Source organism: Kogia breviceps, chromosome 5 (genome assembly GCF_026419965.1).
Source record: "Kogia breviceps isolate mKogBre1 chromosome 5, mKogBre1 haplotype 1, whole genome shotgun sequence".
Classification (NCBI taxonomy): Eukaryota; Metazoa; Chordata; class Mammalia; order Artiodactyla; family Physeteridae; genus Kogia; species Kogia breviceps.
In genome coordinates, this window is record NC_081314.1 from 141,647,137 (window position 1) to 141,667,400 (window position 20,264).

The 20,264-nt window shown below is 38.7% G+C and overlaps 1 protein-coding gene across 18 annotated transcripts in view; it reads left to right on the forward strand.

Annotated features, from left to right (window-relative positions):
- The window catches only part of TTC3 (tetratricopeptide repeat domain 3), a 154,854-nt gene that overhangs the window by 7,856 nt on the left and 126,734 nt on the right, over positions 1 to 20,264 (forward strand). For 4 of the 18 annotated variants that reach the window (XM_067035084.1, XM_067035095.1, XM_059064051.2 and 1 more), the window contains exons 2-10: positions 5,001 to 5,155; positions 5,943 to 5,985; positions 6,300 to 6,450; positions 6,908 to 6,995; positions 8,212 to 8,265; positions 9,594 to 9,714; positions 11,750 to 11,835; positions 12,877 to 12,971; positions 14,083 to 14,145. The exons of 6 other annotated variants lie outside the window; for them this stretch is intronic. In XM_067035084.1, coding sequence (XP_066891185.1) covers positions 5,012 to 5,155; positions 5,943 to 5,985; positions 6,300 to 6,450; positions 6,908 to 6,995; positions 8,212 to 8,265; positions 9,594 to 9,714; positions 11,750 to 11,835; positions 12,877 to 12,971; positions 14,083 to 14,145 — 845 coding nt within the window. In that variant the 5' untranslated portion in view covers positions 5,001 to 5,011. Of the gene's footprint in view, positions 1 to 2,070; positions 2,396 to 4,834; positions 4,907 to 5,000; positions 5,156 to 5,942; positions 5,986 to 6,299; positions 6,451 to 6,907; positions 6,996 to 8,211; positions 8,266 to 9,593; positions 9,715 to 11,749; positions 11,836 to 12,876; positions 12,972 to 14,082; positions 14,146 to 16,817; positions 17,173 to 20,264 lie in introns of those variants that run through there. 8 more of the 18 variants (XM_067035088.1, XM_067035097.1, XM_067035083.1 and 5 more) reach the window with 6 other exon arrangements.

Genomic DNA, 20,264 nt, shown 5'->3' on the forward strand with positions numbered 1-20,264 from the left:
TCCGCGGCATGTGGGATCTTCCCGGACCAGGGCACGAACCCGTGACCCCTGCATCGGCAGGCGGATTCTCAACCACTGCGCCACCAGGGAAGCCCCCCAGTCATTTTTTATAGTCTCGTGTTGCTTGCTCATTTTTTTGAATCTGTATTCTGTAGACTGGTAATCCCAATGTCTGATGTCCTCAGCGGTCTAAATTTATTGCTTGTTTTTTTCTGTTGCCTCCCTTATGGTGGATTGTCACCTTCTGTGCTTAGAGATTTTCAATTATGAACTCTTGATTGATTGATCTTTCTCTGTGGGAATTTTGAGAGCCTGATTTGGCGGTACTTTCCTTCTGTTAGGATTTGTATTAGCTTTGGCTGGGAGCTTTACGTGGGACCAACCTTTCAGTTTTCTCACTTTGCTTCTGGCCCATGATCCCACTGTTGCTCTTGGCATTATGATTTATCATTGTTGACTGTCGGGTTTAGTTTCTAGCTAGAGGTTTGTTGCTTTGAGGGGAAAGGGTGGTTTTATTTATTTATTTATTTATTTTTAAACATCTTTATTGGAGTATAACTGTTTTACAATAGTGTGTTAGTTTTTCCTTTACAACAAAGTGAATCAGTTATACATATACATATGTTCCCATATCTCTTCCCTCTTGCATCACCCTCTCTCCCACCCTCCCTATGAAAGGGTGGTTTTAAATGTTGGCTATTTCTATGAGCTTAGCGAAATTTAAAAAATCTAGCATCCACTTTGTTTTGCAGTCATGGAATGCCCCATTAGTTCATCATAATTGATGGGCTCAGAAGTCCTTTACATTAGCATTTAATTTTTGTAGTATATTCATTTTAGTGTCTGTTAGGGAAAAAAATTCTGTCCTTCCAAACTTAAGATTTCTTGGTGGTAACAAACTTTCTGTTAAAACAAGTTTACATCTAAGTTAAAAGTTGAGTTAGTCTAAATAAAAATATTAAATAGGTAATAGTACAGTTGACAAGTAGATTGACAAAATTTTCTACTTTGGGGTATGCAAATTAAAAATTTGGGAAGCACTGAGATAGGGAATCAAGATGAGTAGGACACAGTGTGCCCTCTGGACATAGTGAATCTACAGAGAGAAACCTGTAATGACCAAACAGTATGAAAATTGCTGTTAAAAAGATATGAGCAGGGTGCTCAGCGCCTACAGAGAAGCGGTGCAAAAATAAACTTGGTGGTAGTGAGAAGTTCAGGAAATGCTTCCTGGAATCGAGTATTAAGGACTGGTAGGCATTCTGGTTGCAGAATAAGGTTTGTTTAGAAATGACAGGCAGCTGAGTACGACTGGCTTCTATGTTGCATGTCATGGAGTGACTAGAGAGATGCAGGAACAGGATCACAAAAGGCCCTCTGTGCTATAGTAAGGAGTTTGGACTTTATCCTGAAGATGATGAGAAGCTACTGAATTATTTTAAGCAGTAAAGTGTTATGATCAGAGTTTTAGGGGATGCCAAGATTGAAGGCAAGTCACTAGTTAGAAGACTGCTTAAGTAGTTCAGAGGAGAAAAGATGGAGCTACAACCCAGGCACGGGCAGTGGGCATGAAGAGGTGTATGTGTGCTAATTTTGGATTCCTTAGAGTAGTCGACAGGACAGGACTTCATGGTCAGGTTGGTTAGGAATGTTGAAGGAGACTGGAGGAGTCTAGGTTGACCTCCGGATTTCTGGTTTGGGTAACCAGGTGGCATGTAGAGCAGTTAACTGGTAACATACAGAAAGAGGAAAGAACTTGGTTTCATTTGTTCTTGAGGAAAAAGATAAGTTTGTTTTTGAACTTACTGAATCTGAGAGGCTTGCGGGACATCTTGGTTAAGACCCAGAAGCAGTCGACAGGGAGGGTCTAGAAGTTATGAGATGCAACCCAGCCTGGAGAGATTTGAGAGTCTTCAGCATTTGGACATGTCAGCCGTGGTTTGCTACAGTGAGTATGAGGTAATTTAAAGTAGTACACAGATAAAAAAATTTTAATTGTTAGGAATTTAACGTGTATGAAAAACGTAAGCTGTATTTCAAACCTATAATATCATGGATATTATCACTTAGGCCAAGTGAGCCCCAAAAGAAGAGAATATTAAGTAAATACATGTGGGATCTGTGGAAATGGCAAAAATTGTGGTGAAGCTATGCAAATGATGGAAGTTCAGAAAGTGCTGTTTTAAGCCATGGGTAATGGTGGATAAGGTCACCCAAGGAGAGAGTAAGCGTGAGAAGAAAAGAGAGTTGACATTTGGGTGGCGGGGAATGGAGAAGAAGAGCCCATGGAGACTGAGGAAGAGCAGCCAGAAGAATAGGAGGAGAACCAGGAGAAGATGGTCTTTGGAGTCCAAATGAAGAGTTCTGAAAAGGAGGAAGTGGTCAACAGCGTCAAGTAAGTTGTAAGCTGAAAAGTGCTCTTTGGAATTAGCAATTAAGGGAGACCGTTTAGTTAGGGGCATCCAAGTAGCGGATTAAAAAAACATTCATCTAATATGTTAATGATAGCTGATATTTGTAGCATTTTCTATGCACTATGTGCTATTAAAAGCACTTTAAATGTGTTAATGGATTAATCAGATAGGTAGGATTGCTGTCCTCATTTGATTAAGTGAGGAAACTGAAGCCTACAGAGGTTAAGTAACTTGTCCAAGATCACACACTCAGGAAATAGGAGAGCCAGGATTCAAGCCCAGGCAGTATGGTTCCAGAGTCTATGCTCTTAACCACTATGCCGCATCGCCTCTCTGGTTAAAACAAAACAGAAAATAAAAATAACACCAATGTCGTCATTACGGTACAGTTGGTGTAGGGCATGGTATCAGTGAGATATGCCAGGCTGTGACTGACCAGCATGGTGTCCCAGTGGCTCAGTCTGCCAGGTTTGAGCACATTAATTGTATTGTAACTGATGCCATGATGGTGATGTGTGGGCTGTGACAGACCGTTCTTGGCTCTTTCTGTATTTATATACGAAAAACATTTGCAAGACAAATGAGTTTAAAAGTGTATATATTTCCCAGAATAGCATATGCCCCATATTATGCGCCATACTTTGGGTGCTAAAATGTCTTTATTTTTTCCAGTCATTGTTTACTTTTGGAGTTAAATTCTCTAAACTCTGGAAGTATTGTTCATCCAGAACAGGTCAGGTTCCGGACGTTGTAGATACCCAGTCTATTGGAAAAGGTCGCTAACGGCTTTATTGAAGCAGCTTCCCTTAGATGGTGGAAGTGGAAACCCAATATTAGGAAAGTGAAAATAAACGAGAATGGAGGATTTGAATGGCAGGAAAGGAAGAATTCTTGATGATGTTGAAGAATGTGGTAGGAGATAGGGGAGATGTAAGTCCTAATGATTCCTGGGTGTGGTTGGAGAGGAGCTAATCAGAGTTAAAGATTTAAAAACTGGTTTAGACCTGGGCAGTGGTCCAAGGTGTGACCTTGTGAAGGAAGAGCCTAGGTGAGGTGGGCTGCTCTGCAAAGCTAGCTAGAGTCCTGGAGGTTTGTCTACACGGACGTTGGTGTGGCCGGAATGATGATTGGAGGAAAGAGGCGAACACTGGGAACTAGTTGCCTGTGTTCTTAAACATGACAACAGCCAGGAGGCAGCTAGACGGCAGTGACAACGAAACAGGGATCTAGTGAAATACAGTGTTTGAGAGGAAACTGGAATCAGAAGACCTAGGTGTGTAATCCTGCCTAGCTTGGTGAACTTGAGCAGATTACTTAGTTTTGCTATGCATGTTTTCCATCTGTACAGTGACCGTGATAATAGCCGGGCCTGTGAAGAATTGCTGTGAGGATCAGTGAGATGGTACGTGTAAAGCACCTGGTACAACATAGGACAGATGGTACCGGCAGTTTGCTAGGAAGGTGGTCATTGGTCTTCACTTCTGATCTTGTGAGGTTGTTGTACAGCAACTTGGGCATAAGGAGGATTACTTAAAGAAACAGATGGGTTTTCCCAGGACTGATGGTGGTCTTGCTTAGGAAAAAAGAAACTGGGTTTATCCTAACAGTAGTGGGATAATAGTGATGAAGTGAACAGGTATAAAAAATGGTGTTAATGGTGGTGCTGGTGATGATAGGAAAAGAAAGCCACTACTTGGGCAAGAGTTACAAGTAATAAAATGCCGCATTTTCCAGGGATATTTAGGTTTTGTAGCTATTCACTGATAGCTGTACATTTTTGTTATAGAACTTTCTTCAGGGGAACACACTTTAGTCTGAAACTCTAGCCCTAATTCCCCTTCCCCCCACTGAAGTACTTGTTTTAAGAGCGTGGTCGCTGATCACGTAAGGGGCATTGCTGCTGCTGCAGCCTTGCAGCGCCGATCACGTGCCGTAGTTGTTGTGAGAGCATTAGGAGCAGCGACTGCTGGGAGCATGGCAGGTCCGGATGCGGCTGTGAGGGTTACGAGGCTACACAGTCTCCCTGCGCCACTTCAGCTCTGCCCCTTGGCCCGAGACGGACACACGCACTGAGGCATGGATAGGAGAATATGAACAGCTGAGAGAAAACCGTTTTCTCCGTGGAGTTAGGGTTTAGTTCCAGCCAGGAGGTTGAGCATGTGGCAGAGTTTCTGTATGATGAAACAGCATGTTTCACAGAGGCAGTAAAAGCAGTTGAGGGAAAAGGGCAGCAGTGGAAGGATGTCTTTTGTTCGTTCATCTAGGCGCATACAGAGATGAATAAGATGCCCTTACTCATCTTCCATCTAAAGGAGACATGTAAACAGTTAAACTCAGGCTGGAGATGCTGAATCTTTGAACCTGACAAAAAGAAGACATAGATTAAACTGATACTCGAGGAGAGTCAAGGGGAGAGACTAGCAAATGAGGATGAGAATCTTCCAGAGCTCAATGTTCTCATTGGAGTTATTTCCTTGGGGCGTAAGTTCCAGGTATTTTTCAGATATACCATAGAAGCTAGGAAAATTGCTTCTCATATCATCTCAAATGATTTAATTATTGATTTGGGTTTTGTTGTGTCCTTAGGATGGTGCACCATGGACGATTTTGCCCTGGGAAATTTCACTGTAGCAGATTATGCCTTGTTAGAAGAGTGCCCTTACATGGATGATTGTGTCTTTGCCTCCGAATTTATGTCCAATGATTATGTTCGTGTGACTCAACTTTACTGTGATGGGGTGGTAAGTAGATTTCTTACTTTTTTTTTTTTTTTTGACCACACTGCGTGGCACGCGGGATCTTAGTTTCCTGACCAGGGGATCAAACCTGTGCCCTCTGCAGTGGAAGTGCAGTCTTAACTACTGGACTGCCAGGGAAGTCCCCTTAACTTTTTGTTTTTAACATTATGTATTCTTAAAGGTTTCTTTTTTTTAAAAAATTGAGGTATAATTGACATATGACATTAGTTTCAGATGTACCACATAAGGATTCTCTCTCTATATATGTATATATATATATATATGTATATATATATATATATATATATCACGAGATCAACACAATAAGTTTAGTTAACGTCCATCACCATACAGAGTTATACATTTTTTTTCCTTCTTATGAGAACCTTTAAGATTTACTTCTTGAAGGTTTTGTGGTATAGAGCTATCTGAGTAAAGATATTTTTGTGCTACACAAGATTTGATAGGGAGATATGTATGGCTTTTGAAGAGGTCATTTCAGATGGAAAAGTAAGCAGTGCCTCAACAAGGATAATGTGCAGTGCTGATGAAAGCTTGTTTTTTAACTGGAGATGAGACTAAAGGCTCTCAGGGAGAGCCATAGAAACAGACTGGGGGAGACACTGAGAGAGGCCAAAAGACTCAGTGGTTGAAGATGTTGTATTCAAGTGTAAAAGTAAACGTACTGTAAGTTTTTAGTTTAATATTGATAACCCTTACATTAAAAATCAAGAACTGTTACTTTTGCATTTACCAGATACAAGTCAAAAGAATTTTTTTTCTTTTTCAGGGTAGACAGTATAAAGATTATACCCAAAGTGAGGGAAACTTAGGTGAGTACTTTGGTATTTTAATTTTAATTTGTTGAAAGAGCTATCAAGGGAGGTTCATGCATTCACATCAACATAACAGACTTATATATCTTTATAAAGTTTATTCTTTATTATCCTTTTTCACTAGAAATTAAAAAACCTTTCTTTGTTAAAACAGTTTTAGCTAACACTTAGATATTCTTAACATCTGACAGGTTAAAATATTTCATCCATTCATTTCTTACCTTTCCATATCCATTTTTGTCTTTTAACAGTTGATTCATTCCAAAATGAGGCACAAAATATTAATTTAAAACTTTTTCTTTTTAATTAAGAGTTTGACATCTGCACTATGTGGTGTAGTAAACCTATTTCTATCCTGCAAGATTACTGTGATGCCATTAAAATACACGTCTTCTGGCCACTTCTGTTTCAACGTCAGCACAGTTCTGTGATATCACGGTTGCACCCCTGTGTGGAGGCGAAGTAAGTTACTGCTTGTTAACCCATTTTGTATGAACAGTGGTGAATGTGTTGCCCAGTACTGAGGAATGCCAAGTGCAATGGAAGGCTTATGTCTCATTCCTGTATACTGTTCAACTCTACTTTTGTTTAATAGAGTGGAAAAAGTTAATACTTGGGATTTGGATATAAATAATCATGGTAACATTATAATGAATGATTCTGAAGAGCGTTAGATGGTAGATTTGAAGGTGAATAAGGAAAAATTAATATGCTTGTTTATGAATACCAGTATTATAGTACAGAAGAAAGAAAAAACTAGTATTTTTGTCCACCTAATAACTTATTACCTAGAGTGAAGTAAGAGAACTTAATTTTATTCAAATAGTTTAAATTGAGGTATAACATATAGTTAAGTGTAAGATTCAATGAATTTTATATATGAGACCCTAATCTTTTAAAAAATAAATTTGTCTTCAAGCAGTTCTCATGCTTCTGAGATAAGTTTGAAGAAATTACAACATCTTGAGTTGATGGAAGATATTGTGGATTTGGCAAAGAAAGCTGCGGTAAGTGATAGAATGTGTTCCCCTCCCGCATTTCAAGAATATAGATATTTATATGGTATGAGGCCCATGTTACTAATTTATAGGGGCTAACGGGTCATGGTTAACCTGAGCTTACTCTGCTATCCATGAGTTTGTGCTGTGTATTTGAGAGATCAGGTAGATGGCTGTTTTTATGGTTCTGACATGACATGATGAGAACCAGGCCTGCTCCTTGTCGTTAACAAATAGACATTAGAATTTGTCACAAATGGAAGTGTGCAACTGGTTCACAGAAACCTTTGCTGCAGGTTCTGAAAGTGATGGGTCCTATCTCGTAACGTAAAATCACGCCACTGTTAGCACCACCACAACGAATATTTTTTCTTTGGGGTAAACTTTATCATGTCAGGTTTGAGGAGGTATCCCTGTACTACACTGAGGGTTCTTTTTTTCCCTTGAAAGCCATTTAATAATTTTTCTCGTTTCAGTTGGTTATGGAGCCAATTGTTTTTCTTGATAATTCTGATTGCAAACTTAAATTTAGAAAGGGCATTCTGATACTTATTTCCTGCAGATTCTTTGCAGCAACTTATATCAGCCAGTGTAATTTTAAAAAAATTTTATTTATTTACTTTTGGCTGCGTTGGGTCTTCGTTGCTGCGCGCGGGCTTTCTCTGGTTGTGGAGAGTGGGGGCTACTCTTGGTTGCGGTGCGTGGGCTTCTCATTTCAGTGGCTTCTCTTGTTGCGGAGCATGGGCTCAGTGGTTGTGGCGCACGGGATTCAGCAGTTGTGGCTCGCGGGCTCCAGAGCGCAGGCTCAGCAGTTGTGGCGCATGGGCTCAGCAGCTCCGCGGCATGTGGGATCCTCCCTGACCAGGGTTTGAACCTGTGTCCCCCGCATTGGCAGGTGGACTCCCAACCACTGCGCCACCAGGGAAGCCCAGCCAATGTAATTTTATAAAAAAATTTAGGTGTAGTGAACCATACATCTGAAAGTTTAAAATCCGTACATCGAAAATTTAAACTAAATCATTTTATTATTAGAACCCTGTGTAAGACTATTTCTGACTTGTTTTAGGGTCCTTAAGAGGTAAATTGGGCATGAAAGTGCTGTAGAAAGTGGACTACTATGTACATACAGTAGTATTCCTAAAATGTAGAATTTTTTTTCCACTAGGAAATTAGAGTATGATTGGCCGAATAAGGAAAAAAATGTTTTGTCTTTTCTGTTTTGCAGAATGATTCATTCTTTATTGGAGGCTTATTGAGAATTGGTTATAAAATAGAAAATGTAAGTGTTAACATGGGAATACAATACAACCACTTTGAATAAGTGGCAGTTTTCTCACTTCTCATTGCCCCCTGTATCAACACTAGGCCCAGTCAGCATTTTATAGGTAGCGTTTAGTAGTACTGATTTCTATATTTTGCCTAAGCAATCTCCTTGTTTGGGGAGTTGGCATTATTACCATTTTTTTCCCCATATATGTAGTGTAATTTTGAGGCTCTTTTACAAGTTGATTGTTTTTCCTCTTTTAGATTGTTTACCTGGCATACATTCTCTCCCAAATGAAATTATTAGGCCCCTGGTATGAACTTTTTTTGATACACAATTACCAGATGATCTCCAGATACATTGTAGGATCTTAACTCCCCGACCAGGGATTGAACCCGGGCCCTCAGCAGTAAGAGCGCAGAGTCCTAACCACTGGACTGCCAAGAAATTCCCAATAAACCAATTTTTTTTTTTTTTTTCGGTATGCCGGCCTCTCACTGTTGTGGCCTCTCCCATTGTGGAGCACCGGCTCCGGACGCGCAGGCTCAGCGGCCATGGCTCATAGGAGCAGCCGCTCCGCGGCATATGGGATCCTCCCGGACCAGGGCACGAACCTGCGTCCTCTGCATCGGCAGGCGGACTCTCAACCACTGCGCCACCAGGGAAGCCCCCAATAAACCAATTTTTAATGCTACTGGTGACATAAACATGTACATGTTTCCCGTAAGCCTGACGCCAGCGTTGATGACTTCATTATTTAATTTCTGAAATCTTTTCCGACACGAGAAGTATGAATTATACTTCTGTGAACTCTTGACCCTTCGTGAAGGTCATTGCACTGAGTGCTCATTTGCCCAACCAAGCCCTTCTCTTGTTGCCTATATGCTTATTCTTCTCTTTGCCACAGACCATTTAAAGTACATAGTCCCTTTCGTGAATCTTAGTAGATACCGTTAATCTTAAGGTAAGGATGGCAGTCCTAGTTTAGATGAAATCTGAGACCCCTATTCACCTTGTGTTACTGTACTCTCCTGCTACCTAGGGCAGCCTCTGGCCAGGTTGTAGACCTCAACTTTCAGGTCTTTAATCATTGCAGCAGCATCCTGGGCACTGAGGGTGGCCTGAGGTTACCTGAAGATATAACATATGTGAGTCTGTGGTCTCTGTTAACTTGTGTGTTGGGGTCTAGCTATTCTAAGTTGCATGCTATAGTAATGAAAACATGAGGTTGTACAAGTTTTGTAATAAGAATCTGAAATACTATATAAGATAAATTTATAATGCCACATGTAAACTTTTAATTAATACACAAATCACATTTTTCATCCCTCTTTTTGAAACAGAAAATCTTGGCAATGGAAGAAGCTTTGAATTGGGTGAAATACACAGGCGATGTAACAATTTTACCTAGGTTAGGAGCAGTTGACAATTGTTGGCCTATGTTAAGTATTTTCTTTACTGAATGTAAGTATAAATGCTTTAAATTGTTACTTGACTCAGTTTTATAAAGGTATTATTTTGGAAAATAGAATGTGTAGCTGTGATTTCTTGTTTATCTTAGGATTTTAAAAAATGTTTTTCTCTTATGAGTAAAAGCCTGAATAAGAGAACTTTAACCCTGTAGTTAATTTTATTCTGTATTTCCTGTCTTGATGATATCTGTGCTGTTAATACTTTTTAAACATCCTAGCAAATGGATGCCATAAATTATTAATATGTAATACCCAAAGAGACCACATTGGGGCTCATGTATTCTCATTCATAAGAGAAGTAACTGAGCTAAGATTATAATTTTCATTTCTCTGATGAATTTGTTATTCTTATATATGATGAATCTGCTTTATATATTTTTTACCTTGTGAAATATTTTTCTCTAAAATATTTGAATGTTAGTAGTGTTTTTATAGGGATCTTGAAACAGGAAGTATTTGGCTCTTTAGTTGATAATGACTGATAATTTGCCATTTCCATTTGCCATTTTGAGTAGAGGGCACATTTTGTACTCTTGACCTGAGTGTTAGAAATCAAGCTTAAATATGAAGACAGGTTTTTCTTGTTTTTTTAAAAAATAAATTTATTTACTTATTTTTGGCTGCATTGGTTAGTTGTGGGGAGAGGGGCTACTCTTTGTTGTGGTGTGCAGGCTTCTCATTATGGTGACTTTTCTTGTTGCAAGAGCATGGGCTCTAGGCGTGCAGGCTTCAGTAGTTGTGGCACATGGGCTCAGTAGTTGTGGTGCGTGGGCTTAGTTGCTCCGTAGCATGTGGGATCTTCTTGGACCAGGGCTCGAACCTGTGTCCCCTGCATTGGCAGGTGGATTCTTAAGCACTGTGCCACCAGGGAAGCCCCAACACAGGTTTTCCTGATGTTTATTGGATGGTGGGCTGTATAACGTTGATAGAGGTTGTTCTCTTCGTTGTTTGGAAAGCCTTTAATTATAGCCTAGATTTTATGGTGGAAGTAAAGGGACCAGTATCATGTACTGGGCACCCATTTGGGCTTGTTTCTGACTCTCTCTCTCTCTGTTGTCTCTTTTTATATTAGTTCTGCCAGGTAGATGCTGTGATCCTATTTTAGAAATGAGCAAACTTTGAGAGGTTACGTGATATTTCTTTAGTCTATTAAGTAGTAGAACCTAGATGAGAAGTCAGGTCTCTCTGATCTGAAAGTTTGGGTTTTTATTCTATAATCTAATTCTGTCCCTTTAGTATTAGTTTACTTTATTTGGTCACCTTCCAAAATTCTTTCTTCAATCTTAAATTTTAGGTACTGCTTTTGCCTTGGAAATGAATATGTTTGGCTAGAAGCGTAACTATAGTTTTGCAATAAAATTATTATTTACCACTTAAAATCTTTTTTATAGAACAGCTTAAAATGCAGAAAATGATGTCTGATAAATTTTTAACATAAATTTTGGTTATTACCTACTGCATTTTAATTAGTTTATGAAATTTTTATGAGAATAATGTTTCAAAAAATGTCAAATTTTAACATTCATGAGAATCAAAATGTTGAATTAAGACATTTTAAATTCTTCATTTTTTTATATTAAACACATTTTAGAAAGTAGTTTCTCAGGTTTTTGTTTTCAGAAATTTTAGTTAAACTTCATGCCAGGTACACCATAGCTCAATAATGTTTGCTGAATTGACTTGAGTAATTATGAGGCCTATTTGGAATGTGTTATGACAGAGCACTGTTAACTACAATTAGAACTAGAGTAGTAATAAACAAGATTTTTAAATGCTAGAAATGAAACAGATTAGATTCTTAGCACACAATGAATCGAATGTTTTCTGAAACATTTTATCAGCTGTTTATTAAAAAATATATTGTTGATATATGTAAAAGATTATAAGAAACATTATTTAGAAAGTATAATATCTTGAACTTTACAGACTCAACCTACGTAGCCTAAGAATTAGAACATTAACAATACCAATTTGTTTTTTTTTTTTAAACAAATGTTCTCTCACTCTCTCCTAAAAATAAAATTTAGACAAGTATCACATTACTAAAGTTGTAACAGAAAACTGCAATTTGCTTGAAGAATTTAAAACTCAAAGTTGTGCGGAGTGTCTAGAGGTGAGAATAAATATTTACTTGTAAGTATTAAGATTTGCTTGTTAGAACTTTTATTAACACTCATAGGAAAGTTCAGTAAAACTGATGTCAATACACAAGGAACTATAAAATTTGATAACATGTTTGAGGGAAATTTTAAATAAATTTTGATTGGAATATATTTTTTGGAAGAGGAAGCCATCTTGATCAGAATTTTCTAATGTTATAGATTTTAAGAGTTAATTGAAAATATAAATTTGATTTTCTTTTAGATTAAAAGGCTTTTAATTAGTTGAGGGAATATGATTTTTCTTTGCCACCAGCTTTATTGACATGTAGTTCACATGCCATACAATTCACTCATAGGAAATATGATTTTAACTAAATTTTAAAAAAGGGATTTAGGAAAATATTTAATATTCTATTTAATTCTCTAGCTAAAGCCATTGATATAATCCAGTAAATAGTAGTTAATTAGTTTATTTTGAAAATTTGAAGGTTTGAGGTGAAAAGTTTTAGTTATATCTGTAGCATCTTTGATTTTATTTTTTTTTGTTGTTTATTTTTGTTTTTACTTCATCCTTGCTATAGGTCACCTCTTTTTTGGGGGGGGGCAGTTAGTCTAATCAACAGTGCCTATATGTTATTGATTTATATATTATTTTTTAAGCACTCAGGTTTGTTTAATAATATCACATTTTCTAACCTAAAATTAAAATTCTACTTGGATCTTATTTCTTTTCTGCATATGCAGGCATGTCAAGGTCTGTTTAAAAGTGGGCCTGCCAAATACGGTACACAAGGGGTAAATTGTTAATGTTATTCATAATGTGATGGCTTTGTTTACTTTTTAATATCCCTTTACCAAAGTTAGTGTCGAGTCATTAGAGACAGACAGGTTTCTTTAAATGTATATTCCAAGATGTTGGGTATTGAATTCTCATTTTCTGCCTAAGTAAACCCCCAGGTTATTTCTGATATCTGAGGTAGAAACCCAGAACCATTTTTCCTAAATTCCCTTTGCATTTAATTGATGGGTGTTCTTTTACCTTGATTTCTCAGCAAGGAGAACTAATGAAAATGAAAGGAAATGAAGAGTTTTCCAAAGAAAGATTTGATATAGCTATTATCTATTACACCAGAGCCATTGAATGTAGGTAAGAGCAAAATAGAACAATGAGACCCTTTTAATGTGGCAGATCAAGTTAGAATGCTAGTTATTAGAAAGAAACGCAAGATGAGGAATTGGAGAATATCATCAATTTGCTATGCAGAATATGTTTTCTCACCCATAGGTATTAGAAGCATGAGATGACCTGAGTAGATGAACTTACTGATCAAGTTGTATAACTCAAGCGAGTCAGATGAAATTATGAATTTGCTTCTACCCTGCCCCAGTTTGTTCCCAAGCTTTCCAGTACAGAGTCATCTATTCTTTCTTGGTCTTGTTTTCCCCTCAACTAATTCCTTCCAAATTATTAACTGATAACAAAGGGTTAGTTACTAGTACTTAAGATGTCACCCATTCAGGGATTTGTGCTTTCTATGAGGGAATTTTAAAGGGTAATAGTTGGAATTGTTGAGAGAATGCATGTGTTCTCTCTCCCTCATTTTCTGTTTGCTCAGCTGCTAGAATTTTGTAGCATTCCTGCAAGTGTGCCTCACCTGGCTCTTACTGACGTCTTAGCTGGCCCACCTAATACTGTAGCAGCCTTAGGAGGTTGCTCTGTAGACGGCTGCTCTCTTTCCTGTCTTACCTGTCTCCACGGGGAATGAGTGAATCCAGGTAGCCCACCACGTCTGAAAGCCTGCTGCCCTGTTCTTCTAGGAAGAGGTAGAGGAACAGTAAGATAGACCCAAAAAGGACAAACTTGAAATGAAGCTATTTAAATTACTGTTGTAATTTACAGGCTGCCTTTATTTGAGTTCTTTGTGAAGGTGGTACAGTTCTGACTTACATAAGTATTGTTCTGTACAGTTAATAGCATACTTGTCGTTTGCTAGTTTTTTAATGTGTCTCATTTGATCCTTGCAGCAGCCCTATGAGCTAGGCAGAAAAAGTAGAACTTTTTAATCTTCATTTTGAATACAGGGAAGTTTAAGTTGGTTTGAACGAGTTACTCAGGAAGTGAAGGAACAAGAACTATATTCTTTCTGTTCTGCCACACAGATGTAAAGTTTTTGAAAATTATTTCATGCCTTATGATTTCTGTGTTGTTTGTTTTGTATGTAATGTTCTTTACTGACGAAACATTCTTTATTTTAAAGACCTGAAAATCACCTTCTTTATGGTAACCGAGCTCTTTGTTTTCTTCGCACTGGACAATTTAGGTAAGTTGGTTAGAGTGCCTAATCACTGAATTGTTAGGCTAAATACTTATCTTTGAGAAGTATTTCTGTTTTGCACTTATGCAAGAAAATCCTTCAGTAGTTCTTCGGCAGAAATAGTTAAATGCTTAGAAGAGAGCTCTTTAGGCTTTATATATAAAAACAATGACAGAAACAGCTATTCTGATTGAGTGGATAACATGCTATGCATTATTTTAAGCACTTCATATAGGTTATTTAATAGATAGTTATTCTCCACATTTTACATTTGGGCAAACTCATACCATTAGTAATTAGTAATTGTGAATTTGGTTCTACCCTGCCCCATTTTATTTTCAAGCTATGATGCAGTGATGTCAAGATTTGAACACATCTTATCTGATGATGTCAATGTCTGTGTTTATAACACCTATAAAATATTACCTTCTTTTGCTCTATTAACTAGTCTGTATAGTTCTGGAAGAATTTTTGCTGTATTTGTTTCCTCTATCTTGGTATGAAAAAATTAAATATCCTTCATAAGTGAAGGAAAAGAAATTTAATGGTTTAACTCTGGGAGTGAAATCATAATTAATTCTTAGTTCCTCCTGTTCAACTAAGCTTTTATTTATTAGTTGAGAAAGATTATTGACACTGCACCATGATTTTATTGTCTCAGTTTAAAATTTTGGGGACTTAAATATTAAGCATTAATGTTGAGCAGTGTAGACAACAGTTATATTTAACTGTGTCCTGCCTTATTGTATGAAAGGGTTTCAGGTTGCTTCAAGAATACATCCACTCAGTAGAAAAATATTAAAAACAAACAAACTAAAACACCAAGTTAGAGCCTGGGATCCTGAGAATTAAGCTGCGTAGGCATAAGGTCCTGCTTAGTGATTGGTTATAATTCATATTTGCATCTGACCTTTCTGTTGCCCAAAATAAAAAGAGAATACCCTACAAGTTTAATAATTCTCACTGAACATGAAGAAAGAGGACACCAGTTTCTCAGGTGAAACTGTTTTCCTGGTGTTTAGTTCTGCAAGAAGTTTCTTATATGGCTTACAGGTAATATGAACTGAGTGGTGGAGTAGAGAAGAACCTCAGCAACATTCCTGTTCAAAGGAAAAAACTCCCTGAGAGGGCAGTTTTGGGTTTCATAAATCATTGTTTTCATTACGTTTTCTCATGGAAGCAGAGAATATGCTATCAGTTGTTGCTCAGGGAAGGCACTTAGGTTGGGAGGTGGGAGTGGGGACTGGAGTTTATTCCAAGTATGAAGCTTTTAAAAGTAACCTGTATGTTTTTCTTTTATTATAAACAGAACACTTTCTCATGGTAGAAAATTTGGAAAATACAAGAGTTTAAAAAGAAGAAAATAAAATCACCACCTCGGAGAATACCGCTGTATTAACGTTATGCAGCTTTTAGATGGCTTAAGCCGTGGATAAACCGAGGCTATCTAGTCTAGAGGAATGGATGGGCTTGACACAGTCTTCCGTCAATACCACTGTCCTCAACTGGCTCTGACAAGAAATGAGCTGCAAATGTCTTTAGATTATTGCCTCTGGCTAGGTGCAGTATGGCAGATATCCTGTGCTGTTTGAAGGTCAATCTGTATGCTTTCAAGATGAGTAGGTTGGGCAACTTGGCTGGCCTCTTGTGAAGATCGAGGCACCTGTCTGAGACCTTGATGGGGGGAAGGTCCTCCCCTCTGCGTAGGGGATCGCGGGAGCTGAGAGGCAAACCAGGGGTTTCTGCCCTCTTTCGTGAGTGTTGAATGCTAGACACTCAAGCAGGATCCTGCTAAAACTCTGCTGTAAAGGAGGTGCATCAAAGTAGAAGTACAGAAGCCAGGTAGCCTGGTGAGGTCAAGGTCAAGAGCAGGGTTGTGCATACGTCCTTGTACCTCCTTCCTGCCAGTCTAGGTTTGTGATTCAACACCAATGAAGTTTTCTTTAGAGGCAGATCAGCAGCATTTCCTTATTAGGCAATCACCAATATGTGCTGGATGCTTATTTAATGTCAGAAGCGTTATGCCACATTGGTTTTACTGTTGTTTCCCACCTCATTCATTGTTAATACGACTTGCTCAGTAATGTAGGGATAATGTTTTCTGAACCTGTAGTACACATAACTCCTGATCAAGTGGGTAGTTGATATGACTTCAGAAAAGAACATGTTGCCAGTGATTCAGACGTGCCATTGACTCAGGAGGATCCACGCCATTTAGCTGGGTTACCAAGATTTAAGATGTTTTGAAGCTCTCCCATCTGAGGGTTGGTAGGTCTGTTGTGGGAATCTGGCCGAGCACTGCAGGAACAGCTGAGGGTAAAGCATCCGACCTCCCTGGCACTGTTCTGAGCATTCTGCGTGTATTCACTCATAAAACGCTCACAACCCCACGAGGGAGGTGCTGCTCTGTCGTTACAGATGAGGAACCTGAGACCTGGGGAGGTCAAGCAGTGTCCTCACACACTAGGTGGGTGTGATGGGGCCAGAGTTTGAACCCAGGCAGCCTGGATGCAGAGTCTCTAGCATTAATCACCATAAGGTGATGATAGAATCAAACGGCAATGTGAAAGTTGAAAAAAATTAAAAATTAAAATAATGGTCTAAATAGTCAATAAACATGATTATCCTTACAGGATGTGCAGATTAAAAACTGTGAGTCTCTCTTTCGTACCCATCAGATTGGCAAAAATTTAAAAACCTCACAACACCAAGTGTTTGAGAGGATGTGGAACAAAGGAAACTTTCATACTCGGCTGGAGAAAAGTGTAAATTGGTGCAATCACTGTGGAGAGCCATTTGGCAAGGTGAAGATGTGCGTACTCTGCTGCCCGCTTCTGGGCTACCCAAGAAGATTTGTACGAGCCTTCGTTAGAGCGTTGTTTTTAAGCGTAAAGAAATGGAAACAACCTAGAAGTCCATCAGTAGGGGAATGGATAAAATGAATTATGGTATATTCATACAATGGAATTCTGTGCAGCAGTTAAAATGAATGCAATGTTGAGTGAAAAAGCAAGTTGCAGAATGATTTGTACGGTATGATGCCATTTATATGATGTTTTAAAATGTGCAAAATGATATGCATATCCGTAATTAATACGTAGTATGTATTAACAATGTTTTTAAAGTGCATGGGCATGTTAAACACCAGGGGAGTGGCTATCTCTGAGGAAGGAGGGAGGGAGGGAGGGAGGGAAGAGGATTGCAGCTGGGAAAGATGGTTCACAGTGGGTGTCAGCTGTAACAGACCTCTGCAAAAAGATCTGAAGTAAATATGGCAAAATGTTAAGGTCTTGCTAAGCCGGTACATGGGTGTTGATTATGTTAATGTTATTCTCTGTACTTTTATGTATATTCGATTAAAAAGTCACACAAAGTGTAATGCACATAAGATGAAAAAAAGAAAAAACACCAAACATTAAGGATAAAATAAGTGGAAAGTAATCTTGAAAGGAGAGAAATAGAAGTATTTTAAGACCGATGGTTGGGAGCCTGAGGTGAAGTATGTGTGGGGAAAATGCTTCACTCAGAAATGGTCAGAGTGGTGGAGATTTTAATGCCGAATAGCCCCACTTGTAATAGCCTGTACTTGTAAGTCTGGCCACGCTGGGTGGGTATAGGGGAGGCCTGGAGTCAGTCAGAAAGAACCCTTACCACTCTCCAGAGGTGTGCACCTCCAGGTCAGCAGATGTTGCCCTGGGGAAGCACATGGAATGGGGTTGGGCTTAGGGAGGGGCGGGTGGAAGTCCGCTCCCTCCTGCCACTGCTTCTCCCTGCTGAATCCTTCCAGCTGAGGAATGCGTGCAGTATATCCCAGAATGCCTGGCTGGGGGGACATGTCCTTTTTATTCTGATCTTCTGTAAGTTCACTTTTTAAGTATAATTTGAGAGTTAGAGGGCATTTTAGAGTGATGGTTTTAATTGAAGTAATTAGAAATTTTCAGATTAGAGGGGAATCTAGAAAAAGCAATCAGGCATCTGTAGCATCTATAGTTACAGTGATTTTGCGAGGTATGTGATTAAGCTTACTGTTCATTCTTGTGGAACTCATGTGAAAATTTGAATTCTTTGGTGGGATGGGATGAATTGGGTAATGGGAAAGGTAATTGGAAAAGGGGAAAGCCTTGGATTTTTTAAAAAATTTACTTTGGAAAAGGATGGAATTTTATTATTTATTTATTTATTTATTTTTGGCTGCATTGGGTCTTCATTGCTGCACGCGGGCCCTCCCTAGTTGCAACGAGTGGGGGCTGCTCCTCGTTGCGGTGCGCGGGCTTCTCATTGCGGTGGCCTCTCCTGCTGCGGAGTACAGCCACCAGGCGCGCAGGCCCCAGCAGCTGTGGCAGTCAGGCTCAGGAGCTATGGGGCACGGGCTTAGTTGCTCTGCAGTATGTGAGATCCTCCCGGACCAGGGCTGGAACCTGTGTCCCCTGAGTCAGCAGGCAGACTCTCAACCACTGCGCCACCAGGGAAGCCCCAAACGATGGAATTTCAAAACTTGATATTTACTTTGACCTTTTGGTATTTAAATACCCGTTATATGATATTCCCTTCTATTAGCTCCCAACTTGTGATTAATAGCAGGTGGATAGACTTTAAATGATGTGTGTGTGTGTGTGTGTGTGTGTGTGTGTGTTTCTGAATTTCCCTGAGGCCCGAGGTATAAATCAAGTCAATTGTATGTTTCTGTGAGAATTTCAAAAATCTTACTGTATGTGGGGAGCTTTACTGTATGTGTTGGTGAATTATTCCTCACTCTTTTCTCTTACTTGTGCTGTCTCTTTATTTTGCTTAAAAGCTGCTGAATTTGCTTTTGAAGGAAAGAGTTATTTTTTCAGTCTTCTTTGGGATGCATCCCCTTTTTAAAAAGCAGTAACAAATGCACAACGTAAAAAGTTGAGTACTAAAGGATAAGCTGAAAACTCTTGCCCAGCTGAGACCCCTGCCCTAATTCCTTTCTTTTAGATCACTGTGTTATTTCCATGATATTGATATTTCATGATTATACTAGCACTTACTACGTTGAACCAAATGAAGTTGCTTTTATAAATCAGAATAAGGCAGTTTTGTTTGGTTCAGTGTAATGTATATGTCCTTTTTTTTTTAACATGGGTAAGAGCATATTATACACCCTGTTGTATGTCTTGCTTCTTTTAATATTTAAATCTTGGAGTTGTTGCATATCAGTGAATATAGAGATCTACCCTAGTTTTTATTCATGGCTGCATAGTATTTTACTCGGTGAATTAGTTTGTATTAGAATATAGCTTATTTCCAGTTTTAAAAACTATATACAGGAATATCCTTTTGCTTACATTCTACACTCAGATGCACGTATGTATATATGTAGGATAAATTCCTGATAAAAATTTATTTTACTTGGATGAAAGAGCATATGTAATTTTAATTCCAGACACTAACTTTTGATTTAAAATGTATGTGTTTATTCAGTCAGTGGTTAATAGTCACTGCATATTTGACAGTAACTGACATTACATCTGAACCCTCCTTTTGTTGCTTCATTGTAAGATGGGGAACCTTGGGGAGTGATATTGTTCCTTCTTTGTGGTCTGGTCAGGCCCTGAAGGTGATGATTTACAATAGGGGGAGAAATAATTCTTTTGTGGTATTCAAAGTTCTTACATACTTATATGTTGTGGTTTGAGAGAGTCAGTTAATGGCATCTCCTTCCCATCCCAAGTCCAGAATTGGCTAAGAGATGGAAGCAGAAGACAATTGGTGATGCAGTCTTGCCTCCATTACTAATACAGTTGTTGGAGAACCGGGCCTTAAGTCTGATCTCCAAGTGACTTATTATTAGTTCACCCATGTCACAGACAGAACCAGGCAGCAGGGGCGCTTGTGAACTTTAAGCTTGGAGAAGAAGGGAATCTGGTGTTATGTTGCTGTTTAAGATAAGGTCCCAAAGAAAGAAAAAGAAGAGGCTAAGCCCCATGTGATTGATGCCTCTCCCCCACCATTAGATAAGTTACTATTCCCTCGGGGAAAAGTTAGTGAGGTTTAGGGAGAGGAGAGAGCTCACTAGTGATTAATCTAGCAAATCCACATGGAAGCTAGAGGAGGGGGAGATAAGTGTTTTTTCATAACATAATTTAGGGCAAAATGTA